This window comes from Sciurus vulgaris, assembly GCF_902686455.1.
Source record: "Sciurus vulgaris genome assembly, chromosome: 12".
Classification (NCBI taxonomy): Eukaryota; Metazoa; Chordata; class Mammalia; order Rodentia; family Sciuridae; genus Sciurus; species Sciurus vulgaris.
This window is the reverse complement of record NC_136473.1, coordinates 4222529-4235650: the sequence shown is the minus strand read 5'-3', so window position 1 is coordinate 4235650 and position 13122 is coordinate 4222529. Positions and strand designations below refer to the sequence as shown.

General features: G+C 38.0%; 1 protein-coding gene across 3 annotated transcripts in view; it reads right to left on the bottom strand.

Moving 5' to 3' along the window:
- MTR (5-methyltetrahydrofolate-homocysteine methyltransferase) overlaps positions 1-13122 on the bottom strand; it is a 93949-nt gene that overhangs the window by 58984 nt on the left and 21843 nt on the right. For 2 of the 3 annotated variants that reach the window (XM_079107035.1, XM_079107036.1), the window contains exons 9-11: positions 10079-10179; positions 2762-2823; positions 1513-1580 (exon numbers count right to left, since the gene is read on the bottom strand). In XM_079107035.1, the coding sequence (XP_078963161.1) occupies positions 1513-1580; positions 2762-2823; positions 10079-10179 (231 nt within the window). Of the gene's footprint in view, positions 1-1512; positions 1581-2761; positions 2824-10078; positions 10180-13122 lie in introns of those variants that run through there. The other variant, XM_079107037.1, reaches the window with a different exon arrangement.

Sequence of the window (13122 nt, the reverse complement as noted above, 5' to 3'; positions counted from 1 at the left end):
TTTTGTTTTGCGACAGGGTCTCACTAAGTTCCTTAGGGTCTTGCTAAATTGCAGAGGCTGGTCTTGAACTTGCAATCTTCCTGCCTCAGTCTCCTAAGTCACTGAGATTACAGGAGTGTGCCTCCTGACTCAGCACGATTAACCAGCATGCCTTTGATTAACCAGAAAAAAAAAAGTGGTTATTCCACTGAATTTATTAGGACCAGTACGAACTCCTCACTTTACTGCCCCCTAAATTAATATGTAGATGTCTAAGTAAACACACAGCAAATAGACAGATATTAGTATACAGATGTAAATATACAGAGAGACATTTAAAACAACTCTTTTTAAAGAGGAAATTATCTGAAAAACAAAAAGAAATTGTAATTCATTGATAACCTATATTAAACTGCCACAAGGTTTAAAAAACTGGGGCTACTGGTGTAACTCAGCAGAAGAGCCCATGCTTAGTATGCAGGAGGCCCTGGGTTCAATCACCAACACACAAATACACAATTACATTTATTATAAGCTTATGGCAGTCAAAAAAAAAAAAAAAAAACATAACTACTAGGTACCTCAATTGAATAAGCACATTATATACGTGAATTATATGCATGAAAACGGACTGTGAACAGTGAGATGACTGGCTCAACATAAAATCATTCATCACTCTAGAGGAAAACACAAGCAGTATACACTATGTTCTTTTTTCACTGAAATCCAATGTGGCTACGGGGCATAAAATGGTAAGTAATCAAACACATGTGGCCTTGCTCCCGTTTCAGTCCCTTCCTTAACAGGTTCACCTGACAGCATGACTTAAGCAACAATTGTGCCTGGGGCCAGGTGGAGGTGTTTCTCTTGACCAAGACTCTTGCTGCCTTTTCTTTCCATGAAGGACTCTAATGGAGGTGTGCACTGCCCACAAGAAATACAAGCTGCTTCTCTTTGAGCACTCAAATACTGCTTAAGGATACAGGTTATGACATCTGGGATTTGCTCTACGGTACTCCCAGGGAACATATGGGGAATAGGTAAAATAAGAATGACTTAACTCCAAAAAATCTGGCCATTATGTTTGAGCCACATGGAAAGCTAATTTTTTAATTTCTTTTATCTTTTAGAATTTTTTTGCAATAGTAAGGTCTACTATTTTGCCAGAGTTGCCTTAACAATGTACCACAGACCAGATGACTTAAACAACAGACATTTATCTTCCCATAATTTGGAAGGACAGAAGGCTCTGATCAGGGTTGGTTAATCCTGAGGCCTCTTTCCATAGCTTGCTTTACCTGTGTCTTCACATGGTCTTCCCTTTATGTGTACATCTGTGTCCTCTTCTTTTAAGGTCACCAACCAAACTGGTTTACAGATAGACCTACTTCTTCTACCTTAAGTGCCTGTCTAAAGGCCCTCTCTTCAAATACAGGCACGTTCTCAGCTACTCGGGACAGGACTTCAATATACACATTTTGGGTATATAAATTCAGTTGCTAAAATGGTAAAATACTTAAAGGTGATTATTACCTGATATGATCTGGTGTTGAACCACAGCATCCACCAACAATATTGACCAAGCCGTCCACTGCGAAGTCCTATATTCAGGAAAAGTTTTAGCAAGGTCATCTGAACTCTGAACTCACCAAGACCAATTCAGCATGAAAGCCTTCACTTTCTACATTTCCTGAATCACATGAGAGCTAATAAACATATTTAACTCTAGATAAAAATTTCACAATCCCTAGACATAAGAATAAAGAGGAAAATAACTCTGCTATGATGAAATCCCTTATACCATTTAAAGTACAGTGGAAAATTTATTTGCCTATCTACTGAAATTAAAGATTTTTCTTTATCCATATGCTGAGCTGAGTCAATGTGAGCTAGATAACGCATTTTCAAACAATACACAAAATGAGTATCAGCTTTCAAATTTAATTTTTTAATTTTTTAAATAAAAAACTCAGCTACTCTGTCATACTGGCCACATTTCAAGTGTTCCAATAAGCACATGTGATGGTGCCTCCATACGGGGCAGCATGGGCCTAGAGTTGGACCAGAGGCAGGTGAGTGAAAAATCCAGTAACTAAGACAGAAAGTCAAGGACCTGAGAAGTCAGAGAACTAGCAGCTACACACTGAGATCATAAGAATTCAGTCAGAAACAGTTTAGTAGAGAATGTCAGAGAGCCAGGAGCTAAAAACTCAAAGAATGATGGAAAAGAGGCCCGGGGTTAGTAAAGGAGTGCACTGAGGAGCAATAGTTTGTAGTGCAGTCTCCTGATTCAAAGATGGCAGGTGTAAGGGAGAGAAGAAGGATGCTGAAAATGGGAATGGGGAGCCAGGAGGAGACCTACTCCAGCCAGCAGCTTTAGGGACATATGGAGGGAAAATTCATTACTTCACTGTAGAAGAAGCAACATCTCAGAGAACAGCCAAGCCTCCTTCAGTTTGGAACTTTTAAAACAGTCACAGTCCCAATGCTGGGGATATGGCTCAGCTGGTAGAGTGCTTACCTTGCAAGCACAAGGCCCTGGGTTCCATCCCCAGCACCGCAAAAAAGTAAATAAATAAAAAATAAAAGGTCACAGTCCCAACCAACAATATGGACGCTGACAGCTGGTCCTTCCCTGTGCCTCCACCACCTTAATTCAGAGTAGCTGTGATTTTGTTACTGATGCACTGGGATTTCTCCAGAAGGAAAATCTGCTTCTAAATATTCTACAACTAAAATTTCACTTCTTTTTTTAAAACCCAAGTGAAAGAGGACCCCTAACCTTGAGGTGCATGGCCATCATGGAAGGTGTCTCATCATAGTCACCGAAAGTGTTAGGCAGACCTAAGAAGGACATTTTAACCATTACTGAACGACCTTGACATTAGGACATTTTAACCATTACTGAACGACCTTGACAAAAGTCATAAAAGTTCATATTGACAATTAAATGTTGCTTACTTGTAAAAACAAGAAACACATAATATTTACCCAGTAAACAGAGATACCACACACACACAAAAAGGATTGAAGATATAGCTCAGTGGTAGAGCATTTGACTAGCAAGAGAAGGCTAAGTTCAATCACTAGTACCACCAAAAAAAAGGGGGGGGGGTTCAAGAAAACAATAAATAACCAGTCTCCTTTTAAATAAAATTTCCCAAGTAAGACTTTACCTTCTACTATACAGTGTCCCATTTTACTTATTATCAGTTATCTTATTCCTGGTGGGGAATACAACTTATTATGCATTTTAAGATGTATACAGAGAGGATATCTGTTTCTTGGTGAGGCAGTTTTTGCTGCTTATCGATTCCCTGTTGTTTACCCCATTTGTCTGCTATGACCACCTGCAGTCTGCCAGCATATCGACGCCCTTTTTGAGTGCAGATTGCTCACTGTCAGGCGTCTACCATCCGCCATTGGCCTGCCTCTCACCTGTCCATCGCCTGCCTTACACCTATCCATCACCCAACACACGAGGTTTACCTCCCGATCATCCGACAACGGTCAGCAAACTGACCGACCGACCGCCAGTGGAGCACCAGTTGCCTGCTGTTGCCTGGAAGTTCACTGTTACAGTACCTGCAGGTTTGATTACACGTGGCTGCCGCCATTTTGACACAACAGCCAGGCCCCGTAGGACCCCTGGCAGGACTGACTGAGCCCCGTCCCCAGGACCCCTGCCTGACCAACCACATCCTGCCTCTAGGACCTCGAGCTGACCACGTCCACCCCTGAGCGGCAGCTCCCTATTTGCCAACACATCTGGAAGCCAGAGCGGACATCTTGGATAATCCTGGAAGCCGAAGCTCCAATCTTTAGGTGGGGCAAATCCCATCCTGAGACGCCTGCTGGAGGCTTGAAGCCCATTATCAGGTACCTCTCATGCATTAGGCTACTGAACACGGGGAGGTTTCATTACTATATGACAGTTATACTGTAGATTTTCTTTTTTCTCCTTATTGAAAAAATTTAAGTTTTTATTTCTTTACTTTTCTTGCTCTCTTTTCCTTTTGTTTACCTATCCCCTCAGAGTCTCTTTCTCCCTTTTTTACATGCTAACATCCAATTACTTTTGATTACACTCTCACCCTTTCTATTATCTAGAACTTCTGTATATTCTTTTCTTATCCCATTAACAGCCACACTCTACATCCCTCTGCATCCTCTTTGTCCTCCATTAGAAACTGCAGACCTTATTGCAAATCTGTTTGTTTTACTGAAGATAATATTTTAACTCACTCTGTTAATTATGACAATTTTGTTATTGTCCCCATAGGGGCTATTTGGTTTAGGATTGCATAGTGCCTGAACTGGGCACTGTTAATATTGATCTCCTGTTAAGAAAGGGTTTTGGAAACCTACAGGGCCATGATAAGCCTATAGGGGGAAATCTGCAATACCCCAGATCTGCACCACTAGAGGGGAAGATACATGAACAACATGAAAAAACAAGGAAAGAAAATGATCCAAACAAATCTAGATTCTATAGTAATAGAATCCAATGACAGTATGTTAGAAGAAATGTCAGAAAAGGACTTCAGATTATACATGATTAAGATGATTCACAAAGCAAAGGATGAAATAAGAGAGCAAATGCAGGCAATGAATGATAATACCAATAAGCTGAAAGAGCACCTGCAGGAAGCAAAAGATCATTTCAACAAAGAGATAGAGATTCTCAAAAAAAAAAAACCAAATGGAAATCCTTGAAATGAAGGAAACAATAAACCAAATAAAAAACTCAATGGAAAGCATCACCAAAAGACTAGACCACTTGGAAGACAGAACCTCAGACAATGAAGACAAAATATTTAATCTTGAAAATAAAGTCACCCAAACAGAGAAGATGGTAAGAAATCATGAACAGAATTTCCAAGAACTATGGGACATCATGAAAAGACCAAATTTAAGAATTATTGGGATTGAGGAAGGCACAGAGATACAAACCAAAGGAATGAACAACCTATTCAATGAAATACTATCAGAAAATTTCCCAAACCCGAAGAATGAAATGGAAAATCAAACACAAGAGGCTTATAGAACACCAAATGCACAAGATCACAACAGATCCACACCAAGGCACATTATAATGAAAATGCCTAACATTCAAAATAAAGATAGGATTTTGAAGGCCGCGAGAGAAAAGCATCAGATTACATATAGGGGGAGACCAATACGGATAGCAGCCGACTTCTCAACCCAGACTCTAAAAGCTAGAAGGGCCTGGAACAACGTATTTCAAGCTCTGAAAGAATCCTATACCCAGCAAAACTAACCTTCAGATTTGAAGATGAAATAAAATCCTTCCATGATAAACAAAGTTAAAAGAATTTACAAATAGAAAGCCTGTGCTACAGAATGTTCTCAACAAAATAGTCCATGAGAAGGAAATGAAAAACAACAATGGAGGTCAGCAAAGGGAGGAACTACCTTAGAGAAAAACCACTCAAAGGAGACACCAAGCCAGGATAAAAACCAAAATAAGCCAAATGACTGGGAATACAAATCATACCTCAATAGTAACCCTGAATGTTAATGGCCTAAACTCATCAATCAAAAGACACAGACTGGCAGAATGGATTAAAAAGAAAGACCCAACAATATGCTGCCTGCAAGAGACTCATCTCATAGAAAAAGACATCCACAGACTAAAGGTGAAATGATGGGAAAAAACCTACCACGCACATGGACTCAGTAAAAAAGTGGGGGTTTCCATCCTTATATCAGATAAAGTGGACTTCAAGCCAAAGTTAGTCAGAAAGGATAAAGAAGGACATTTCACACTGCTTAAGGGAACCATAAATCAGGAAGACATAACGATAGTAAATATTTATGCCCCAAACAGTGGTGCATCCCTGTACATCAAACAAATCCTTCTCAATTTCAGGAATCACATAGACCACAACACAATAATTCTGGGCGACTTGAACACACCGCCATCACCACTAGATAGATTTTCCAAACAAAAACCAACCAAAGAAATGATAGAACTCAATAACACAATCAATAACATAGACTTAATAGACATATATAGAACATTCCATCCATCAACGAGCAGATTCACTTTCTTCTCAGCAGCACATGGAACCTTCTCGAAAATAGACCATATGTTATGCCACAAAGCAGCCCTAGGGAATGCAAAATAATAGAGATACTGCCTTGTGTTCTATCAGGTCATAATGGACTGAGAGTAGAAATCAATGACAAAATAAAAAATAGAAATTACTCCAACACCTGGAGACTAAATAATATGCTATTGAAGGAAACATGGATAACAGAAAACATCAGAGAGGAGATAAAAAAATTCTTAGAGGTCAATGAGAATAATGATACAACATATCAAAATCTCTGGGACACTATGAAAGCGGTACTAAGAGGAAAATTCATTGCATGGAGCGCATTCCAGAAAAGAATGAAAAGTCAACAACTAAATGACCTAACATTACAGCTCAAAGCCCTAGAAAAAGAAGAACAGAATAACAGCAAAAGTAGTAGAAGACAGGAAATAATTAAAATCAGAGCTGAAATCAATGAAATTGAAACAAAAGAAATAATTCAAAAAGTTGACAAAACAAAAAGTTGGTTCTTTGAGAAAGTAAACAAAATAGATAAACCCTTAGCCACACTAACAATGAGAAGAGAGAAAACTCAAATTACTAAAATACATGATGCAAAAGGAAATATCATGACAGACACCACTGAGATACAGAAAATAATGAGAAGCTACTTTGAAAATCTGTATTCCAGCAAAATTGATACTACCGAAGGCATTGACAAACTTCTAGAGACATATGCTCCTCCCAAACTGAACCAGGAGGACATACACGATTTAAACAGATCAATATCAAGCAATGAAATAGAAGAAGCCATTACAAATCTACCATCCAAGAAAAGCCCGGGACCAGATGGATTCTCAGCTGAGTTCTACAAGACCTTCAAAGAAGAACTCATTCCAATACTTCTCAAAGTATTCCAGGAAATAGAAAAGGAGGGTACCCTACCGAACTCGATTCTATGAAGCTAATATCACCCTCATACCCAAACCAGGAAAAGACACATCAAGGAAAGAAAATTTTAGACCAATATCCTTGATGAATATAGATGCAAAGATCCTTAACAAAATATTGGCAAACCGTATCCAAAAACATATTTAAAAAATTGTGCACCAGAATCAAGTGGGGTTCATTCCTGGAATGCAAGGATGGTTCAACAATCATAAATCAATAAACGTAATCCATCATGTCACTAGACTTAAGGATAAGAATCATATGGTTATTTCAATTGATGCAGAAAAAGTGTTCGACAAAATACAACACCCCTTCATGCTCAAAACACTAGAAAAAATAGGGATAGTAGGAACATACCTGAACATTGTAAAGGCTATTTATGCTAAGCCCATGGCCAACATCATCCTTAATGGAGAAAAACTAAAACCATTCCCTTTAAAAACAGGAACAAGACAGGGATGTCCTCTTTCACCACTTCTATTCAACATTGTCCTCGAAACTAGCTAGAGCAATTAGACAGACTAAAGAAATTAAAGGGATACGAATTGGAAAAGAGGAACTTAAGCTGTCACTATTTGCTGATGACATGATTCTATATTTAGAGGATCCAAAAACCTCTTCCAGAAAACTTCTAGACCTCATCAATGAATTAGGCAAAACAGCAGGGTATAAAATCAACACGCATAAATCTAAAGCATTTTTATATGCAAGCAACGAAACAGCTAAAAGGGAAATGAGGAAAACAACTCCATTTCCAATAGCCTCAAAAAAAATAAAATACTTGGGAATCAATCAAACCAAAGAGGTAAAAGATCTCTACAATGAAAACTTCAAAACATTGAAGAAAGAAATTGAGGAAGACCTTAGAAGATGGAAAGATCTCCCATGTACTTGGATAGGCAGAATTAATATTGTCAAAATGGCCATACTACCAAAAAGTGCTATACAGATTCAATGCAATTCCAATTAAAATCCCAATGATGTACCTTACAGAAACAGAGCAAGCAATCATGAAATTCATCTGGAAGAATAAGAAACAGGGGGTATCGCAATACCAGAACGATATACTACAAAGCAATAGTAACAAAAACGGCATGGTATTGGCACCAAAATAGACAGGTAGATCAAGGGTACAGAATAGAGGACACGAACACAAACCCAAATAAATACAATTTTCTAATACTAGACAAAGGTGCCAAAAATATGCAATGGAGAAAAGATAGCCTCTTCAACAAATGGTGCTGGGAAAACTGGAAATCTATATGCAACAGAATGAAACTAAACCCCTATTTCTCACCCTGCACAAAAACCAATTCACAATGGATCAAGAACCTTGAAATCAGACCAGAGACCCTGCATCTTACAGAAGAAAAAGTAGGTCCAAATCTTCAACTTGTTGGCTTAGGATCAGACTTCCTTAACAGGACTCCCATAGCACAAGAAATAAAAGCAAGAATCAATAACTGGGATAGATTCAAACTAAATAGCTTTCTCTCAGCAAAGGAAACTATCAGCAATGCGAAGAGAGAGCCTACAGAGTGGGAGAATATCTTTGCCTCTCATACTTCAGATAGAGCACTAATTTCCAGAATATATAAAGAACTCAAAAAAATCTACACCAAGAATACAAATAACCCAATCAACAAATGGGCTAAGGAAATGAACAGACACTTCACAGAAGAAGATGTACAAGCAATCAACAAACATATGAAAAAATGTTCACCATCTTTAGTAATAAGAGAAATGCAAATCAAAACTACACTAAGATTCCATCTCACCCCAATTAGAATGGCGATTATCAAGAATACAAGCAACAATAGGTGTTGGCGAGGATGTAGGGAAAAAGGTACACTCATATATTGCTGGTGAGCCTGCAAATTAGTGCAGCCACTCTGGAAAGCAGTGTGGAGATTCCTTAGAAAACTTGGAATGGAACCACCATTTGACCCAGCTATCCCACTCCTTGGCCTATACCCAAAGGACTTAAAATCAGCATACTACAGAGATACAGCCACATCAATGATCATAGCTGCTCAATTCACAATAGCCAGATTATGGAACCAACCTAGACATCCTTCAACTGATGAATGGATAAAGAAACTATGGTATATATATATAATGGAATATTACTCAGCTATAAAGAATAATAAAATTATGGCATTTGCAGGCAAATGGATGATACCGGAGAATATCATGCTAAGTGAGATAAGCCAATCTCAAAAAACCAAAGGATGAATGAACTCGCTGATAAGCAGATGATGACACAAAATGGGGGGTGGGAGTGGGACAAGAATGGAGGAAGGAGGGACTGTATAGAGGGAAAAGAGGGGTGGGGGGGAGGGAAAAGAGGGGTGGGGGGAGGGAAAAAAATAACAGAATGAATCAAACAACATTAGCCTATGTAAATGTATGATTATGCAAATGATATGCTGTTACTTCTTGTACAAACAGAAACATGTATCCCATTTGTTTACAATAAAAATAAATTAAAATAAAAAATTCTAAAAGTATAAAAAGATGTATATATTTGGAGAAGGAAGGCTGCAAAGTTATTTTTAATCCCTAAGTACCTGAGCGGCTCTCAATAATATTCACAGGAATATCCGGCTAACCCAGAACAGGTAACCAACATTTAACGGGATGGTTTGAGAATTATCTACAAGTGCCAATAGAATTTTTATACTCAGTAAACTCCAAGTACATCTTTTAGTAAGAAAAGAGCAAATAACACACAAGATTCTTCTGCTGCTCGTCCACTAAGAATGAAGCAGAAAAGGCTCTCTGTCCTCATCTCTGGCAAATCTGGCTGGCCACATCCACATGTAAGCACAGTCACCAAAGGCAAGGCTTTGGCAGCTTGTGTGACAAGGCACATTCCCCACAGTTCTGTCCTACTGTGAAGCTTTAGGCTGGGCCAAACTGTTACTCCAGCTCTCAAGGGAAACTCTGGTCTAGACCCAAATACTATTCATTTGGAAAATAATTCCCTGTTCAGCATCAACTATACACTGAGACCTATAAAACAAACTCTTCTAATAAGATCTACCATGCCTTGTGTACATACATCTGCCCCTTGAAATACATACCTGCGTTGGGATAACAGAGAACATAGGCTGTTGTACATTTTCCAATGGTTTCAATAAAAGGCCTCATTTCAGCTGCACCCAGAGCACAATTTAATCCAATGCTGAAAAACAGTAAGAAGATACCTTTCATTCAGTGTGTTTATGCACATAAAACTTATGATTGGGCTGGGGAGATAGCTCAGTTGATAGAGTGCTTGCCTTGCAAGCATGAGCCCCTGGGTTCAATCCCCAGTACCGCAAAAAAAAAACAAAACAAAAACAAACAAACAAAAAAAAAAAACTTATGATAGAAAAGAATATACCTAAAACCAAACAGATAATAAATCTCCAAATTCAAAGCACTTTATTCAGCTACAAAGCCATCTCACTGAGGTTCCATGCAGCACTGAATACTTTTCATAACTCCAACTTCAGATAATTTACAGTTAAAGGACCCTGCCTATGCATATGACCCCTTAAATAAGTTTACAGATTGTCTATGGCATACTATGAGACAGAAACGCCAGAAAAGTACCATTACTTATAAAAATTTAACTCAAAAAACCATCCCACCCTAGAAGTCCAGAAAAGCAGAACTTAGTCCCAGCTCCACAAGTAGAGTCCCTGCTACCCTGCAGTGGGGGCCCCTAAGGCCTTCTGGAACTCAGAAACAACCATGAAGCTGCTGGGCCATGTGATCCTTTGTTTTCATATTTTCCTTTTTTCTTTGTTATGATTCCTAAGTACAATGTGGTACCCTAGATTGGATCATGGAGTAGAATAAGGACATTAGTGAAAAAAATTCTTGAAATCCAAATAAAGTTTGGAGTTTGGTTAACAGTAAGAAACTCTTAGTTTTCACAAAAGTACCTTAGTCATGTAAGATGCTAATATTAGGGAAAACCAGATGAAGAGTATACTAGAATTCCCTATACTGTCTTTTTCATAAAGTCTAAAATTATTTCAATAAAAGAAGCTTCTTTAATAATAAACACCCATGGGGGGGACACCCTCTCAGCTAAAAGGAAACTTCCTCAAATAATACAGAATATCTACAAAAACACTGCAAGTAAAATAATGCTTAAGGATGGGATTACAGAAGATGTTCCCCCGTAAAATCAAGAACAATGCGATGGGTTGGAGTTGTGGCTCAGTAGAAGAGCACTTGCCTAACATGCGTGAGGCACTGAGTTCAATTCTCAGCACCACATAAAAATTAATAAGTAAATAAACAAATGAATAAATATCCATTGACAACTAAAAAAAAAATTTTTTTTAAAGATCAATGCTATAATGTCCACTTTCATTTCCTAGTCAACTTTGTACTGGGAACCCTTGCTAACACAATAAAAGAAGCAAAACAAAAGCTACACAAAATGACAGATTGGAAAGGAAGAAGTAAAACTGTCTTTGTTCACTGACTGCATAACTGTTTTTGCTGAATTTCTCTGTCAATAAAAATTCCTACAACTGATAAGCAAATATACTAATGCTGCAAAACAAAAAGTAGATATACCAAAGCCAATTATTTACCTATATAATAGCAATGAGCAACTAATATTTGAAATAAAAAAACAAAACTATTTACATCAGCACCAAAACAAATTAAATACTTAAACTTAAATAATAAAACACGTACAACATCTCAAAGAGGAAAACTATAAAATTTTAGTGAAAGAAATAAAGCTGATTAAAATCAATGGAAAGATACTGCATTTATGAATAGGAAGATTCAACGTTGTTAAAATGTCAATTCTCTTAACTTGATCTATATTTACACCATCCCAATCAAAATCCCAGCAAGTTATTTTATGGATATCAACAAAATGATTCTAACATTTATACACAGAGGCAAAAGACCCAGCCTGAAAGCTGAAGGACAACAGCAACGAACAGACACTACCTGACTTCAAAACCGATTAAAAAGCTAAAGTAATCAAGACAGGGTGGTGTTGGTGAAAGAAAAAACAAAGAGGTCAATGGAACAGAACAGAACACCCAGAAATAAACTCACAAAAAATTGTTAACTGATCTTTGACAAAGGAGTAAAGGCAACACAATGGAGAATCAATAAGTGGAACTGGAACAACTAGACATCCACCTTTGAAAAAAATAAATCTTGCCAGGCACAGTGGCACATATCTGTAATCTCAAGACTTGGGAGGCTGAGACAGGAGGATCACAGATTTGAGCCCACCCTGGCTAACTTACCAAAACCCTCAGCAAAACTGTGAGACCCTGTTTCCAAATTTAAAGAAGAACAAAAAGGGGACGGGGGACCAGGGATGTGGCTCAGCGATTAAATGCTCTGGGTTCAATCCCTGGTACAAAAAAAATTAGAATCCTGGAAGATAATTACAGAGAAAAATTAGGTGATGGGTTTGGCAATGAGTGTTTAGAAAAAACATCAAAAACAGAATACAAAACAGAAAAAAGAAAATTTACGCTGCTCTTCACTAAAATTAAAAACTGCTCAGCAGTTAGAAGACACTGTTAAGAGGAGGAAAACATGGCCAAGTGTGGTGACACACACCTGTCATTCCAGTAGGTGAGACTGAGGCAGAAGGAATTATAAGTTCAAGGTCAGTTTCAGAAACTTGGCAAGTCCTTGTCTCAAAATCAGAAGTAAAAAGAACTGGGATGTAGCTCAGTGGCACAGTGCCCCTGGATTCCATTCCCATTACCACAAAAACAAAAACGAGAATGAAAAGACAAACCACAGGCAAGGAGAAAATATTTATAAAACATATTTGATTAAGGACAGTATCCAAAATACATAAAAAAACTTTTGAAACATTAAGAAAACAATCTACATACAAAAATGCACAAAAAATCTGAACAGATAACTCACCAAAAAATATATAAAAATGGAAAATAAGCACATGATATTGCTCCACATCCTACGTCATTAGGGATTGAAAATTAAAATAAAATACCACTATACACCTATTAGAATGGTTAAAATCCAAGAGAGTGACAACAAATGCTGGCAAGGATGGGGAGTAACAGGACTCTTCACTCAGTGCTAGAGGGGAGTCACAAAGGTACAGCCATGCTGGGCCTGG